Source organism: Papaver somniferum, chromosome 2, assembly GCF_003573695.1.
Source record: "Papaver somniferum cultivar HN1 chromosome 2, ASM357369v1, whole genome shotgun sequence".
Taxonomy (NCBI): domain Eukaryota; kingdom Viridiplantae; phylum Streptophyta; class Magnoliopsida; order Ranunculales; family Papaveraceae; genus Papaver; species Papaver somniferum.
This window is the reverse complement of record NC_039359.1, coordinates 55,510,715-55,529,612: the sequence shown is the minus strand read 5'-3', so window position 1 is coordinate 55,529,612 and position 18,898 is coordinate 55,510,715. Positions and strand designations below refer to the sequence as shown.

General features: G+C 37.7%; 1 protein-coding gene across 1 annotated transcript; it reads right to left on the bottom strand.

Moving 5' to 3' along the window:
* Window positions 1-4,866: 4,866 nt before the first annotated feature.
* On the bottom strand, window positions 4,867-5,298 carry LOC113351075 (putative disease resistance protein RGA1). The gene has a single exon (XM_026595139.1). The coding sequence runs from the start codon at window positions 5,296-5,298 to the stop codon at window positions 4,867-4,869; it is 432 nt and encodes a 143-aa protein (XP_026450924.1).
* Window positions 5,299-18,898: the final 13,600 nt, after the last annotated feature.

Here is an 18,898-nt window from a genome sequence, read left to right as displayed (position 1 = left end):
AGACGATATACCATTTTTCTTTTCCTTTGCGGACATATCCTTGAGGCTGTTCGACGTACACCTCTTCTTCAATTTCTCCGTTTAAGAACGCCGACTTTACATCCAATTGGTAGACCTTCATTTTTAGTTGCGCTGCCAAAGCTAACGCCATTGGGATTGTTTCCATGCGAGCGACTGGGGAGAATGTCTCGTAGTTGTCAATTCCTGATTGCTGAGAATATCCTTTTGTAACTAGCCTTGCCTTATGCTTTTGAATTGAACCGTCTTCATTATACTTTGTCTTGTAGACCCATTTCATACCAATTATTTCTTTATCAATTGGCTGATTGACAAGCTCTCATTCTTATTTTTCTCGATCACTCGCATTTCTTCGTCCATGGCATGTCTCCATTTTTCTTCTTTTGCCGCTTCCTCATATTTTTGAGGTTCTAGTGCTATAAATGCACAATTAGATGTATCATAAATATCTATTAGGGAACGCACCTTTCTAGGTGGAGTACTTTCTTCTTGACGTGGATGATCTGGCTCGTCTTCGATGAGTAGTGGCAACTCGTAGTTGTCTGCTTCATCATTCCAATCCCATGATTTGAATTCATCAAAAATAACATCTCTTGAAATTACCAGTTCCTTTGTATCTGGCTTTAGAAGTCTATATGCTTTAGACTCTTCGCTGTATCCGATGAATATTAGCTTTTCTCCTTTTTCATCGAACTTTTCTCTATGTTGGGATGGAATATGTGGGTATGATACGCAACCAAAAATTCTGAAAGAAGTTACCTCGGGCTTTTTTTTATGCCAAGCTTCATATGGAGTTTTGTTGAGAACTGCTTTTTTTGGCGAACGATTAAGGATGTAGACCGCCGTGTTGACTGCTTCTGACCAGTAATTGTTGGGTAGCTTCCTTACTTTCAACATGCTGCGAGACATTTCAAAGATCGTAAGATTTTTTCTTTCCGCGACGTCGTTTTGTTGTGGAGTGTATCGGACGGTAAGCTCCTTCTTAATACCGTTTTCTTTGCAGTAGTTGATAATCTAATTTGAGGTAAATTCTCCAACGCCTTGAACTCTAGGAATTAAGGTAATTCCTCGGACTTTTTCTCGAGAGTATACACCCACATCATCCTGGTATAATCATCCACGAATAGGAGAAAATATCTTCTGTTGTTGAGTGAAGTTGTTCTTGTCGGACCGCAGATATTGGCGTGCACCAATTCGAGGGGACTTCTTCCTCTCCACGATTTGTTTTGTGAATGGAAGTCTATGGAACTTCCCAAGAATACAACCTTCACATATTTTATCTCCACCGTTGATATTAGGAAGACCAATTACCATGTTCTTTGATTTTAGAACCTTCAAGGATCTGTAGTTGAGATGCCTGTATCTCATATGCCATAGCTTGCATTCATCTGTATGATTGGTACTCATTGCACAATTTTCAATTGATGGCATAGATAGAGGAAAGACAAAATTTCCTGACATTTTTACTTTTTCCACCAATTGCTTGTTAATTTTATCATAAATTGTGCATTCTCCGTCTTCGAAATGTAGTGAGTACTCCTTTCTTATAAGTTGTCCAACACTTAATAAATTTTGAGCTAGGCCAGGAACATAAAAAACATCATATATGTATCGAGTTTTACCTGACTTTGTACGTACGGATATAACTCCTCTTCCTTAAACATTCTGGAACTTTCCATCTCCGAGCTTGACCGGTGAAATCTCTTGTTCCTCCAATTTTATGAAATATTCTTTGTTTCCTGTCATATGGCTGCTGCATCCGCTATCGACGTACCATATACCTTGTGATTCTTGTTGCGAGGTGAGGCAGGAATAAAATACTTGATTTTGAGAATCATTTTTCTCGGAATAGTTAGCTTCGTTGAGCCAACAATGTTTTTCCATGTGATTTAATTTATCACATTTGGTGCACTTGTACTTGAAATTTTCAGTTGCATCGGTTATTTGAGGAGTAATTTTTTCCGTACCTTTGGTTGTTGTTTCTATAACCTTCTTTTCCTCTTCCACGTCCGCGGTAGAAATTTTTGGGTCCTTGGTTTGATGTCGACCCTTTCTCGTGAGGTGATGTTGATGACGATCCCCCTCTGGAGCTTTCTTTTCTGGCTTCCGTATTTTTCTTTTCACTGAAATTTATTTTTGTTTGAAACGCCTGCTCCAACGGTTGCTCCGCGAACCTATTTATCCTTTTCTCGTGCGCCTCGAGTGAACCCATTAATTCGTGTACCGAGAGAGTCGATAAATTTTTGGACTCTTCAATGGCAGCGACGATGTGATCGAATTTGAATGGTTAGCTTCTTAATATCTTTTCTACCACTCTTTTATTTTCAATGGTATCTCCATAATTACTGATTTGATTTACTATGCCAGTAACTCTTGAGAAGAAGTTCTGGATAGTTTCATTTTCTTTCATAAGTAAATTATCAAAATCTCGTCATAAATTTTGTAGTTTAATGGAGATTACCTTTCCTGATCCTTGGAATGCTACTTTGAGAATATTACAGGCCTCCTTCGAAGTATTCGCCACCGAAATTCGAGGAAAAATAGTTTTGCTTACCCCTTGTTGTAGAAATAGTAGTGCTTTAGCATCTTTCTTCTTATTTTCCTTATACTCCTTTTTCTCTCCGTCCGTCCATGACGACAAAGTTTCTGCCGACTCGGGTACCTTATAACCATCTTCTACAAAATACCATAAGTCTTGTGAAATGAATAATGTTTTCATTTGTAAACTCCAATAATATAACTCTCACCATCAAAAATTGGAATTAGAATTTGGGCATAATTGAAACCTTGAATACTTTGGTTAATTGCCATGGGTAGAGTTTTAGGATTACTGGGTTAGGTTTCCTCTGATACCAAATTTGTTGGCGCAATGCAGAAGTGTGATGGGTTTATGGAAATGATTTTAGGAAAAGAGGTTGGTTAATTGGAAATGAATCTGGATTAATCACAAATTATCAGCTGTTGCAGTCCAACCGATAAAGAATTCAAATTCTCGCAACCGTCGATCTCCAGATACTTGAGTGATGTGAAGTTAGGTATCCACTCTTGCAAAGTCGTGATCCCTGAACCTTTTTTAATTGTCAGAGATGTGAGGATGGGCAATGGAGGCAAATATGTCATCTTATCTAAATTTTCAAGCTCTACAGTCCGAAATAAAAAATGAGCTTCTGAAAATCATCATCATCTTCATGAGAGAATACCAGTTCTGGACAATCACATATTTTCAAATGCGAAAGATTTGTTAGTTTCCGCGAACCCCTATTAATATGCAGAGTTTCAAACTTCGGGCAGCGTGAAACAGATAGATAAGTAAGATTAATAACCCTCCCAAGCAGCGAGTCCGCCCCTTCGTGCACTTCTTCTCCAACTGGAAAGCATACCAAATTAGGAAAATTTGCAATTTCTAGCTTTGAAAGAGAAGAAGGGAATTGTCTCATGTATCTCAGAAGTAACTCTGCGTTGGTATTTCTTAGTACTAATTCGTCTAGAGAAGGTGGCAGCGAGATAAAACTTGTCAGTTCATGGCAATTATAAATTTCTAGAATTCGATGGCACGGAAATGATGATACTTGTGCTTGATCTTCACTTTGTATACTCCTTAGTTGATTTTCGGACAATGACCGCGTAGAAGAAGGCACTAATGGCATTGGTGATGAGAATTCCCCAAAATGATACATGTGATAAATAGAAAGCTGTTCAAGTGACGGGAAGAAAGGAATGCCATGATCACCATGGCGATAAAACTCGCTGACGCACCTCACTGAATCCATACTACGCCATTCAAGGATCCTAAGGAGTGGTAGTTCACCAAGTTGGGGGAGATGTTCGCACTTGTAGCACTGCATAAGTGTGATTTTAACCAGATTGGGAAGTCACGAAGAAATCCCAACCCCAAGCCAATGAGGAAATCTAGCACCTCCATAACTATATATAGTCAGTCTCTTTAAATTAGGATGAGGCTGGAGGCCTTCTCCTACCAATAACTGCGCTTCTTCTTCTTCTTCAGTATCTGGAGATCCAGAAACCCAACACAAATCAAGCGATTGCAAATGATGCTTTAGAATTAAATTAGAACTTCTTGCATCTTTTGCATTTTTCACATGTTCCAGTCTATAAATCACTAGCTCTCCTTTGAGGTGTTGTAGGTCTTTTAGCTCAGTTATACCACAACCAGACTCTTTACCCACGACGAATAAACCTAAGGTTTGGAGGGAAATCAATTTACCCATCTCGATTGGCATTTTGGTTAACTTGAAACAGTCTGTAATGTCCAGATGCCTAAGATTTATCATTTTTCTCATGTCTGCCGGCAAACATACAAGATCAAAACATTGGTGTAGTTTCAAGATCTGCAAATTAATCAGGGAACATATATCATTTGGTAATGATGTGATTTTTGTAAAAGAAAGCTTGAGGTACCTCAGGTGTTTCAGATTTCCTATTGAATTTGGCATTGTGCTTATGGGCAACATCTCTAGATTTAGTATACGTAAGCATTTTAGATTTGAGAACATAAATTCAAGGAAAGTTAATGGAATGTTTGACCTGTCAAGAAGACCAACCCCTCCTAGGTGAAGCTCTCGGATATGAAGCATGGTTTCAAGGGAAGAGTTATCAGTCACCCTTATGCATTTAAATGATACATGTCTTGTAGTGCTACTAGTATGAATATTATCCTTGTTGTAATCACCCTTCAAGATTAAACATTCATCCTCCATAACAGAACGCGCGAGATCATGCATCAGATTATGCATTTTGCAACTTACAATGTTGCCTTCATTATCTTTTTCGAAATCCTGGAAAAATGACTTCCATGACAAGTCGTTGAAAATCTCGTTCCCTACGTCTTCAAGATCCATTATTCCTACTTTTGATTGCATAAAACCATTGGCCATCCACAAGAAAAATAATTCTTCTTTTCTCATCAAGTAATCCTTTGGAAACATAGAGCAGTAAGCAAAGGGATAGATGTTTATAGCTCAACTGCGGCGAGCGTCTTAAAACAGCATCGGTCTTGCACTCTTCCAAGAAGTCTTCAACATCATAAGTAACATCTTTGATCTTCCTCAACCAGTTACGTATTGGTTTTTCCGTAAGTTGCTTCACTTCAGCATCCTCGATCACATCTTTCATTGTTGATAGCACAGCGACCAGAATGTTGAACTCTCCATTGACTCCAGAAATTAGACTGAATTCGGTTTCCACTAGGGATCTTAGGCTGTCAAATACAGTTCCAAGAAGTGGAGATGCTAAAACTTGAAGAATTGTTGAAGCAGCCATATGAAAAAATGATGTTTGCAAGCAAGTTTTCCTGGCTATAGGTTCTTGATGATGATCCAAACAGATAGAGGAAGGGGATAAGACTCCAATATAGCATGTCACAAGTCATCATCTGCTGCCCCACACCAGGAAATCAATATTTGACCATTAGCTGTGAAAGCGGGTGGGAAATTAGTGAATAAACAACACATAATATGTATAATGCGTTCCTAATCAGTTTTAGATATTTGTTTGGAGGTAAGTGGTACTCCCTCCGTCCCCATTATATTTGCGGAGAACTGAGTTTCATTTAGAATAAGAATTTTTTTTGATTTCCTACATTTCCATCCTCTTTCCTGTTTTATCCTTTGTACAATTTCCAACATTAGAAACATTAATTTAATTGTGATGATAACTACGTATAATAAATAAGACAATATATGGAAAAATTCATTTTAAAATTGAAAGTCTGCCTATCTAACGGGACTACAAATTTTTACAACTCCGCCTTTATAATAAGGACGGACGGAGTATTTGGTAAGGATTATACTGATTCAACTTGTAAAGGAAGATAAAGCATATGTGAGTGAGGCACTCCTTCATAAAATAGGGAAAAGATATATAGTGATAATGACGATTTTGAATATTACTATTAAAGCTGATCCTTTATAATCAACTGGATAAATTAAAAATATAGGAAATCATGACCTACAAATCTTACTTCGGGGATTTGCTACGACATTCAACCGGAGGCCTAACACATGTATGGGAAAATATATGATTGACCTAGCGGATAGTTTCAGCATATTTTCATCTAACATCACCATAATCAACTGAGGAAGACTCCAATGAAGAATCAGAGTATGAAATAGACAATGAAGAGATGGAAGTAGAGAACGTGAATGAGCCTATTGCTGTCGAAGGCAAGTACAAGACAAAATCAATTGAGGAAGTATCTTAGAAAAGACCTTAAGAGTGAAGAAGAACAACTGGACAAGCTTGTGGATTTCTATGCGCAGTTTGGTGTTATCATAGCCAAACCTGCAGAGTAAAGCACATACTTAAGGGCATTATTTTGTATATATAATGTGAGGTGGAAATACTTGCCTGAAGTTGAAAGTTAGGCCTTGAATTCTAGAGTTCCTGGTCCCTGACCAATAGAAATTGAGGATTTAGAGATCTTTTCGGTGTTTGTTGCCGCACACAACACAATATGGGGTAAGTGGCCAATATCCAGATATCAAACCAATTAGCAAAACACCAAACAGGTCGGGATCCCTTGTCCCCCTTTCCTATATCCCCTCGTGTCCCTCCAATCATAGTGTAACACGTGTTAAGCATTTAATTGCCTGTCTTTCGTTCATTTTCCTACTTTAGGTCTATCTATTAAATCCTATATATACTGAAATACTATATAAGGATTGATCATATAGCCGATCAAAACACAATAAAACCATGAGAGCTGCTCATTGTTCCTTAATGGAGAATGTTAAAGTCTGCGGGCATCCAACTCAAAATCAATTGGCAATGAGTGGAGAGGCTCATAGAATTATAAACCGCAGGATCTTAGATTACCCAGACAATGTGGGACTAATAACCTCAACACGCCCCCTCACATGTAGTCTCGTTGGGTCTAACACGTGGACAATTAAATCGGGTGACGCGGAGTAAAGGCACGGTCAAATGAATCGTCGCAAATAACCTGCGCTGATACCATGTTAAAGTCTGCGGGCATCCAACTCAAAACCAATTGGCAATGAGTGGAAACGCCCATAGAATTATAAACCGCAGGATCTTAGATTACCCAGACAATGTTGGACTAATAACCTCAACAGAGAATTTTCATTTTTGAACCAGAGAAGAACAAATATCATTTAATCAGATATCGGGAGCAAAAAAATGATAATCTTTGCGTAGATTGATGACTATGAAATTGATATTATTTGCTCTTTCATTTTCTCCAATTATCAAAAGGCTGTCAAAAAAAATAAAAAATAGCGGACTTTCTTAAACCTTATTAAAACATACAATTTTTTCTGTTGTAACTCAAAATCAAGATGAGATCAAGTAGAAGACGGAAAAATATAAACAAAATATTTCATACTGTTATATATAACTATCCTGTTTCTACGAGGTGTTACGTGTATATTTTCGAGACAGTTGGCGTGATCTGGTTGGTGGGACATGAGGGGACGTGGAAGAGGGGGATAGGCGAACTCGATCCCACCAAACCGATACTATGGTATCTATTATCTTTGCTTTTCTATTCTCATCTCTTTACTATTCTGAAACAGTGAGCAATCAGGATGGAGATCATCTAGCAAGTAAACAGGATACATTCTCTTAGTTTCCTGTTATAACATGGTACAACAACAGGCAACAGTTGTGAGCTCTAGCAAGTAACCAGGATACATTCTCTTAGTTTCCTGTTATAACATGGTACAACAACAGGCAATAGTTGTGAGCTCGAAAGTTAAACCCTAATCTCCCATTCTGCGGCCCATTTTCCTCTGCCTTCTATTTCGTGTTTACACGAAACTTCTGCTACCACTTTTGTTTTCCCCATTCTTCTTCTTCTTCTTTGGTTTTTACAACAACTTCTTCTTTGGTTTTAATAACAACATTCAAACCTGTTTTGTGTTCTTTTTAGCTTACATACACTATAATGAAGACTGTCTCCGTGAAAATACCCCAATTTTATTCTCTTCTTCTGACTATGTGAAAAAATGGTGTATACCGTGGTAAAGTATGGCGTGCTGCAGTAGAGAAGTACAGTCTACTCTATCTGTGACGAGATCAGAGGCATGTCATAATCAATATTTTCAAAAATCATAACCAGGAGTAGAAATCCATTTCAACGACATCTATTTCTTAAAAACATAATTTGTGAAAATCCAACAAGTAAAGCCTAAATAATCATCTACACTAAGTAAAGCCCAATACTAGAATCTTCTAGGCCTTCTTTACATCAAGTATTATCTAGAGATTTCTTTTCTCTAGAATTTTCCTGTAATATCTAAGTTGAGAGTGTAAAGAACAGTCTAGATAAAACTATCTAGAGAAGTAAGTAGTTGGTCATGAAGCCTATAAATAGGCATAGGATGGATTCATTTGGGATCATCCAACAACAATCAAAAACTCAAGTGAGTAAACAAGAGTTAGAGTGAGAGCTATAGCTAGAGTTTAGAGTAAGAGCCAAAGTGCCTCTTTGTAAACAACTAGTGTAATCCAAAATTGCTACACCAAACCTCTTGTAACATTTCCAATTTCAATTAATCAAAGCCTCACTTTACTTAAACCAATCCTCTTTCAATTAAATCATTTCCATAAACCCATCACACTTCCGCATTGCGCCAAAAAATTTGGTATCAGAGCAAACCTAACCCAGTAATCCTAAAACTCTACCCATGGCAATTTACCAAAGTATTCAAGGTTTCAATTATGCCCAAAGTCTAATTCCAATTTTTGATGGTGAGAGTTATGATTATTGGAGTTTACAAATGAAAACATTGTTCATTTCACAAGACTTATGGGACTTTGTAGAAGATGGTTATAAGGTACCCGAGTCGGCAGAAGCTCTATCGTCATGGACGGATGCAGAGAAAAAGGAGTACAAGGAAAACAAGAAGAAGGATGCTAAAGCACTACTATTTCTACAACAAGGGGTAAGCAAAACTATTTTTCCTCGAATTTAGGTGGCGAAAACTTCGAAGGAGGCCTGGAATATTCTCAAAGTAGCATTCCAAGGATCAGAAAAGGTAATCTCCATTAAACTACAAAACTTATGGCGAGATTTTGATAATCTACTTATGAAAGAAAATGAAACTATCTAGAATTTCTTTTCAAGAGTTACTAGTATAGTAAATCAAATTAGTAGTTATGGAGATACCATAGAAAATAAAAGAGTGGTAGAAAAGATATTAAGAAGCTAACCATTCAAATTCGATCACATCGTCGCTGCCATTGAAGAGTCCAAAAATTTATCGACTCTCTCGGTACACGAATTAATGGGTTCACTCGAGGCGCACGAGAAAAGGATAAATAGGTTCGCGGAGAAACCGTTGGAGCAGGCGTTTCAAACAAAAATAAATTTCAGTGAAAAGAAAAATACGGAAGCCAGAAAAGAAAGCTCCAGAGGGGGATCGTCATCAACATCACCTCACGAGAAAGGGTCGACATCAAACGAAGGACCCAAAAATTTATACCGGAAGTGGAAGAGGAAAAGAAGGTTATAGAAACAACAACTAAAGGTACGGAAAAAATTACTCCTCAAATAACCGATGCAACTGAAAATTTCAAGTACAAGTGCACCAAATGTGATAAATTAAATCACATGGAAAAAGATTGTTGGCTCAACGAAGCTAACTATTCCGAGAAAAATGATTCTCAAAATCAAGTATTTTATTCTTGCCTCACCTCGCAACAAGAAGCACAAGGTATATGGTACGTCGATAGCGGATGCAGCAGCCATATGACAGGAAACAAAGAATATTTCGTAAAATTGGAGGAGCAAGAGATTCCACCGGTCAAGCTCGGAGATGGAAAGTTCCAGAATGTTGAAGGAAGAGGAGTCATATCCGTACGTACAAGTTCAGGTAAAACTCGATACATATATGATGTTCTTTATGTTCCTGTCCTAGTTCAAAATTTATTAAGTGTTGGACAACTTATAAGAAAGGGGCACTCACTACATTTCGAAGACGGAGAATGCACAATTTATGATAAAATTAACAAGCAATTGGTGGCAAAAGTAAAAATGTCAGGAAATTTTGTTTTTCCTCTATTTATGCCATCAATTAAAAATTATGCAATGAGTACCAATCATATAGATGAATGCAAGCTATGGCATATGAGATACGGGCATCTCAACTACAGATCCTTGAAGGTTTTAAAATCAAAGAACATGGTAATTGGTCTTCCTAATATCAACGGTGAAGATAAAATATGTGAAGGTTGTATTCTTGGGAAGTTCCAAAGACTTCCATTCACAAACAAATCGTGGAGAGCAAGAAGGCCCCTCGAATTGGTGCACGCCGATATCTGCGGTCCGACAAGAACAACTTCACTCAAAAACAGAAAATATTTTTTCCTATTCGTGGATGATTATACCAGGATGATGTGGGTGTATATTCTCGAGCAAAAGTACGAGGCATTCCCTAAATTCCTAGAGTTCAAGGCGTTGGAGAATTTACCTCAAATGAGTTTATCAACTACTGCAAAGAAAACGGTATTAAGAAGGAGCTTATCGTCCGATACACTCCACAACAAAACGGCGTCGCGGAAAGACAAAATCGTACGATCGTTGAAATGGCTCGCAGCATGTTGAAAGCAAGGAAGTTACCCAACAGTTACTGGGCACAAGCAGTCAACACGGCGGTCTACATCCTTAATCGTTCGCCAACAAAAGCAGTTCTCAACAAAACTCCATATGAAGCTTGGCATAAAAAAAATCCCGAGGTAACTTCTTTCATAATTTTTGGTTTCGTAGCATACTCACATATTCCATCCCAACATAGAGAAAAGTTCTATGAAAAAGGAGAAAAGTTATTATTCATCGGATACAGCGAAGAGTCTAAAGCATATAGACTTCTAAAGCCAGATACAAAGGAACTGGTAATTTCAAGAGATGCTATTTTTGATGAATTCAAATCATGGGATTGGAATGATGAAGCAGACAACTACGAGTTTCCACTACTCATCGAAGACGAGCCAGATCAACCACATTAAGAAGAAAGTACTCCACCAGCAAGCCCGCGATCTCCTAGTCCAACACAACAAAGTCCAAGTTCATCTGAATCAAGTGCCCCACCTAGAGAGGTGCGTTCCCTAAGAGAGATATTTATAATGTATCTAATTGTGCTTTTATAGCACTAGAACCTCAAAAATATGAGGAAGCGGCAAAAGAAGAAAAATGGAGAAACACCATGGACAAGAAATGCGAGTTATTGAGAAAAATAAGACATGGGAGCTCGTTAATCAGCCAATTGACAAAGAAATAATTGGTCTGAAATGGGTCTACAAGACAAAATATAATGAAGATGGGTCAATTCAAAAGCAAAAAGCAAGGCTAGTTGCAAAAGGATATTCCCAGCAACCAGGAATTGACTACAACGACACATTCGCCCCAGTGGCTCGCATGGAAACAATCCGGATGGTGTTAGCTTTGGCGGCTCAACTGAAAATGAAAGTCTACCAATTAGATGTAAAGTCGGCGTTCCTAAACGGAGAACTTGAAGAAGAGGTGTACGTTGAACAACCTGAAGGATATATCCGAAAAGGAAAAGAAAAAATGGTATATCGTCTCCGCAAAGCACTATACGGTCTTAAGAAATCACCGCGTGCATGGAACAACAAAATCGACAAGTATTTCCGAGATAATGGATTTGAGAAAAGTCCAAGTGAGCCATCACTCTACATCAGAAAACAAGGTACGGACTTCCTAATTGTCTGTCTCTATGTTGACGATTTAATTTATTCCATTACAAAACAAGAGATGACAGAAAAATTTAAGAAGAAGATGATGAAAGAATATGAGATGACGGACTTAGGACTTATGCGATATTTTCTTGGGATTCAAGTAAAACAATCTCCAGAAGAAATATTCATTTCTCAAGAAAAATATGCAGAAGACTTACTGAAAAGGTTCAACATGATGGATTGCAAACCAATTGCAACTCCAATGGGTACTAATGAGAAATTGGTAACAAATGATGGAGCGAAAAAAGTTGATCCAACCTTATTCAGAAGTCTAGTCAGCTCACTGATATACTTAACAAATACAAGGCCAGACATCGTCAATGGAACTAGCATTGTTTCACGGCTTATGAGCGAGCCAAGCAAGTTACACTATGCCGCCGCAAAAAGAATTCTCCGATATATCAAGGGAACAAAGAATTTTGGCATCAAGTATACAAGAGAAAAAGATAATGATTTAATTGGCTTCACAGATAGCGATTGGGCAGGTTCTATTGAACACCGAAAAAGCACATCAGGCTATGTTTTCTGTATGGGAACAAAAGTTATCTCTTGGAGTTCAAAAAAACAAAGTACGGTGGCATTATCGTCAGCCAAAGCAGAATACATAGCATCAACAAGTGCAGCATGTGAAGCAATATGGTTGAGAAGAATAATGACCGACCTACAACAAAGGCAAAAGCAGCCGACGACTATCTACTGTGACAGTATGTCTACAATTGCAATGACAAAAAATCCAGTCTTTCAGGGACGGACGAAGCACATAGAGCTACGACATCACTTTATCAGAGAGCTGGTCGAAAACAAGGAAATTGAGCTCCAATTTTGTCCAACACAAGAACAAAATGCTGACATCTTCACAAAAGCAGTCACAATGGTCAAATTCAATCATTTTAGAGAAAAACTTAACATCACAAATTAAGAGGGGGTGTTAAAAACATAATTTGTGAAAACCCAATAAGTAAAGCCCAAATAATCATCTACACTAAGTAAAACCTAATACTAGAATCTTCTAGGCCTTCTTTACATCAAGTATTATCTAGAGAATTCTTTTCTCTACAATTTTCCTGTAATATCTAAGTTGAGAGTGTAAAGAAGAGTCTAGATAGAACTATCTAGAGAAGTAAGTAGTTGGTCATGAAGCCTATAAATAGGCATAGGATGGATTCATTTGGGATCATCCAACAACAATCAAAAACTCAAGTGAGTAAACAAGAGTTAGAGTGAGAGCTAGAGTTTAGAGTAAGAGCCAAAGTGCCTCTTTGTAAACAACTAGTGTAAGCCAAAGTTGCTACACCAAACCTCTTGTAACATTTCCAATTTCAATTAATCAAAGCCTCACTTTACTTAAACCAATCCTCTTTCAATTAAATCATTTCCATAAACCCATCACACACTTCCGCATTGCGCCAACACTATTATCAATCAATCAAGACAAATATTATCTATAAATATTATTAACTGTGTTTCAATTCATAGATATTGATCATCTGGCAAGTACTATTTCATTTAAGTCGTGTTCTTAGTTTTTGCTTATTTCTTTTTCGGTTTTCAGCCAAACAGATAGGGTTTGCTCCTTTTTTTTATTTTGACTTTTCGACATTTTTGCAGGGTTTAAATCTCTAAACTAAATGGGCGAGGCTGTTTATTTATTTATATTTTTGACTGCACAATCTTTTGTTTTTAGTCTTAGAAGGAAAAGCGTCTTGCACTATTTTCTGAAATCTACAGCTGAAAAGCATCGCCCTCGCCATTGTTCCAGTGGTCCATGGTACATTCTCTTTTAGATTTCTCTTATTTCTCTTTGAAAATTGCATCAAGATATAACATAATTGAATCCTCTTTAATATCTACGGCATATATATATATGTAATCTTTCATCTGGACATGTAATTCAATGAACACCAAGATATTAGTGTTGCTGACTACTTTGCATACCGTGTTTGAAGTTGCATCAGGTGATCTCCGGGGAATCAAGCAACTATGTTAACGAAATCCCGGTACCTTTGTCTTCTCTAAGCTCGATACTTTGCTTTGTTTGTATATATAATTTGAGCTCTTGAACTTTCATTGCAGATAGAAGAATGAGCCGGGCAAAGATGCCATGGTAATTGGATGAAACTTGCAATCCTGCAACGCCACATTGAATTCGGTAAGTACATATGCAAACTTTAATTCCTTTTTTTTCTTCAAGGATGGGAGTTTACGTATTATAAAATTGAAGAGTAATCTTGAAAGTGATCCTCAACCACATTTTAGTTTTGAGGAGTACACCATGCTTTCCGTTTAGAGCTTCTCTAACAGTGGTTGTGTGTGTTTTCTAGGTGGCAACACAAACAAGACATTCTCATTCCAATTTTTCCTTAAATTTAGGGAGTAAAAATGATTCATCTCCAATGATGTTGTTTTTGATGTTATATGAATTAAATGTAAATTTTATTTTTAGGAATTTTTAAATTTTAGTAGAGATAAAAATGGTTATTTAATATATTAAAATTAATTTAGGTAAGCAAAAACTTATTAGGAGAGCTTGGCATTGTCAAGGTGAATGTCTAAAACTTGATATTCACCTTGACAATGTCTAACAAAAATTAAGCCACATCATCTTCACGTGGATTTATAAAATTGGGGTTGGAGAACAATTTTAGGAAAAATGAATGTTTGTCCTATGTAAACTTAGACATTTATCTTTGCATACATTCCATTAGAGAAGCTCTTACCGTTTTCATAGATTTCTAATGTGGTCGGCGGTTCTGATTGGTGTTTGATATTCTGATAAAATTCGCTTTACTTGCACTTTGGTCTAGAACTTCCAAAGTGCAAAGAATAAGGCTTCAAAGCATTCTATAGAAACAATGGCGGCCAATAGTTTTGGACTAAACTAGCCTTTACTTAAGGGTTGTTATCTGCGGCACTGAACACTCCTGCTAAACTCATGTATTCACTTTTCAAGGTATCTTCCTTATTTATTGTATTAATCGATGTATTGCAAGTCCATAATATATAGGATATTTGAGGTCGTAGGAAATCTTTTGCTAGCAAGTAGCCAAGCAGTAACAATCTTTGTCATTCAATATCGGGATACTAACATATTGCTGACATCTAATTAAGTTTTCTGGGCGAGGTTCCACGAAATGTTGATTACCATATTCTCTAGGAAACTATATTGATATGATTCTACGAAGTATTAATTCGTTTTGAAGGTGAGTGTTTTCTCTTACCCAAGTTTGATTTGGTTGCCTTGATTCTCTAACCCAAGTTCGATCCTTTTTAAGATAATTAAGTTATTTCTGATATGGCTTGCTGCTTCACCTCTTGCTCTTACAAGTTGTCTATCTTCAATTTATAGATAGAAAAATTGCATAAATTTTATCATAATGTAATTTTTGAGTTCTGAATTCATCCAATAGCAATAATTTAGACATAAGTGCATATTAACACGCTAATGCGTACATCACACTAACACGTCAATATCAATATGATTAAGTCTTTATGTATATGCTGGTGTTTTACATCGCGGCAAAGTCTCAACTCAGGGAAGAAGATTTATTTTGGATGATGTAAGATAGTTCATTTTCTCAACTTACTATTTTTAAGTATTTCACTATTTTGTAAATGCTAAAAGTAATACTCCGTGTTATTTGATTATTTAATGACATATGCACATCTTCAGATCTTCTATGGTTGTTTTTTTCTTCTTGGTTTTTTACCTACATCATTTTATTCCTTTGGGAGTTCATATGCTCTTTTTCTCTAATATATTCCTTTGAGTTGTGGTAACGCTGCTGCTTCATGTTGTATCGGAATTTGGTAGTGCATAATGGAGTGCATCTGTTACTCCTTTGATGTTGCACCGATCTAAAGTTTAAAATACAGCGACAGGATGGAAAACTAATAGGAACAAAACCAAATTGTTCTCAACTTATTGTTTCAAGCGACTGTAGGTGCACACCATTTTTGTTATAGGTGCAAGGTAAATGGATATATCAAATACAAATAAGTGGAAATCCTAACTTGGTCACAAAAGGACGTGCTAGCAAGCAACGGCTCCTATAAAGCCCCCTTAGTGATAGATGGACAACGTTAGTACGCGCATCCCTTTTCTTGGCGCTCTCTGATTCGATCCAGCCATAGAATCGTGGGATTTTAGAGGAACGGGCTTCATTTCTTAAGCTTCTTTATGAAGCACAAACAACTTTCTCTCTTTTAAATCTCTCAAATAGACTCACCCAAAAAACCTCTCATATAGAATTGTCCTTTATACTGGGGTTACATAATGGATGACAGCTAATTCAAATAGTGATTTACAGATGATAAATCTCCTTATTCCGGATCCCTAAGGGAAAACATATCGCGCTACCATATAGTTATCGTGCTTTCCTTCACATGTTATATGCGACTCTTATGATTAATATCAATCTTTTTGTACCATAAAAATTTATAAAATCATGACCTAAATTACAACAAAATCTAATATTAAGATCAAGTTTAAAGTATTTGTGAAACTACTCCCAAATGAAGAACACAAAACACAATCTTTCTTCTTTGTTTCTTGGCCAATCAATACAAAAGACCTCCTATATAAAAGAGTGTGATCCTGAAAGATAAATGATAATCCAAGCAAATGTCCTAAGCTAGGTAACAGTATATGCCCCATATCTCCTAAGATGGGCAAGATATTATACAGGATACAATGCCAAATATATTACAAGATACAATGCCAAATATACCGAGACTATATTTGGCTAATACCCCCCCTCAAGTTGGAGCATGAAGAGTCGAAATGCCCAACTTGAGAAGAAGAGATTGGAATTGTTTACGACCCAAAGCTTTAGTGAGAATGTCAGCTAGCTGAGAAGCAGTATGAACATAAGATGGAGCTATAGTACCACGAAGAAGTTCATCACGCACGAAATGGCAATCAATCTCGATATGCTTGGTTCTTTCGTGAAAAACAGGGTTGTTAGCAATGTGCAAAGCAGCCTGACTATCACAATGAAGAGGAACCGGTGTAGGGTGCTTTATACCAAGGCTCCGGAGTAAACCTTTTAACCATATAATTTCACAAGTGGTAGAAGCCATAGCACGGTATTCGCGTTCAGCAGAAGATCGAGATATCGTTGTTTGCTTCTTTGTTTTCCAAGAAATAGGAGATCCTCCCAGTAAAACAAAATGTGCAGTAAGGGACCGACGACTGAGAGGACAACTAGCCCAGTCTGCATCACAATAAGCATGAAGAACAAGAGTAGAATCAGATCGAAGGAGAATACCTTGTCCAGGACTACTCTTTAAGTAGCGAACAACACGCAAAGCAGCATCCCATTGCGAGTGAGTAGGACGTTGCATAAAAAGAGATAAAATATGAACGGAGTAAGAGAGCTCAGGTCGTGTGATAGTAAGATAAATCAACCTTCCCACCAGACGCCTATAACGAGCGGGGTCATCCAAAAGCTTGTCTGACGCAAGAGCCAATTTGTGATTTTCCTCCATCGGAATGTTAGAAGGTTTAGAACCAAGAAGACCTGTCTCAGTTGACATAGAAAAATCCCTTGTGAACTCCGAGCTACCTCAATACCAAGAAAATATTTCAATTTTCCCAAATCCTTCATATGAAAACACTTACAAAGATAAGTCTGAAACTTACGAATAGCAGAGCTATTATTTCCAGCAATAACCAGATCATCCACATACACAAGAATGTGCAGAATAACACCGTGTTTCCGATATACAAATAACGAATGATCAGAAGCACTGGTAGAAAAGCCATATGAACGCAAAGCGGTTGCCAACTTTGCGTACCAGCATCGTGGAGCTTGTCGTAAACCATACAGGGATTTACGCAATTTGCACACTTTGCCAGACAAACCATTACTAAATCCAGGAGGTGGTCGCATATATACTTCCTCATTCAAATCACCGTGAAGGAAAGCATTATGAACATCCATTTGTACCAATTCCCAATTATTAATAGCAGCGACAGCCAAGAAAGTGCGTACAGTGACCATTTTGACAGTAGGAGCAAAAGTCTCTGTGTAATCAATCCCTTCCTTTTGATGATTGCCAAGGACTACCAACCTGGCTTTATAACGCTCAACTGAACCGTCAGATCGACGTTTGATACGGAAGACCCACATACACCCAATGGAAGTCTTCCCTGGGGGTATAATTTCAACTGTCCAAGTTTGATTGGCAAACAAGGCCTCAATCTCACGTTTCATTGCCTCACGCCATCGAGGATCAGCCATTGCTTCCTTAAAAGAAGTAGGCTCCTTATCACTTGAAATAGCTGCAAGAAAGTGACGATGGGCAGTAGAAAAAGCATTACAATTCACAAAGTGAGTTATAGGGTAGGGAGTACCTGAGGATTGGATAGGTACAGGAGAAGAGTCGTGGGAAACCAGATTTATGTTAACGTTCTTCCACTGAACATAGTCTCGATGCCTTACATTATCTGTACGTGTACGTTTACCACGACCAAGCTCATCGGCAGATAATGAACTTGCAGGCATATCATCGTGCACTGAAGATGGTACAGACTCAATGGTTTGAGAAGATACGGCAGTGTCTAACGCAGAAACTGGACTAATATCTGCTGCTGAGTCACGCAGATCTGCTGAGGAAGTAGTGTCCAGACTGGACGACTGATTTGCTGAAGAACTACCAACTTCATCTTCAGAAGTTGATTGCGTCGAGTGCTGTAGTGGAGGAGTAATTGTCGTAACGTTGTCAGAGATATCCGGCTGTAGAGGTGGAACAAACGCAGCATCTTGGAAGTCAGCAGTGTGTGGGAAAGAACACACATCACTCGAATCATCGGAATACAAAGACTGAAGTTGTGACAGTTCTTGGGGATTGGCAAAAGGGAAGTTGTCTTCCAAAAATTGAACATCCCGTGACTCAAAATAACTTCCTGTAGAGAGATCAAAAAGATGCCAACCTTTCTTCCCAAAAGGATATCCAAGAAAAATACACCGTCGACTGCGACTGTCAAATTTGTCAGAAGGATGAAGATTCTTCGCATAACATAAGCATCCAAACACTCTAATGAAATCAAGATTGGGAGCAGTTCCATACAGAAACTCATAAGGTGTTTTGAAGTTGAGTACACGAGAAGGAGTTCTGTTAATCAAATACGCAGCGGTTAAAA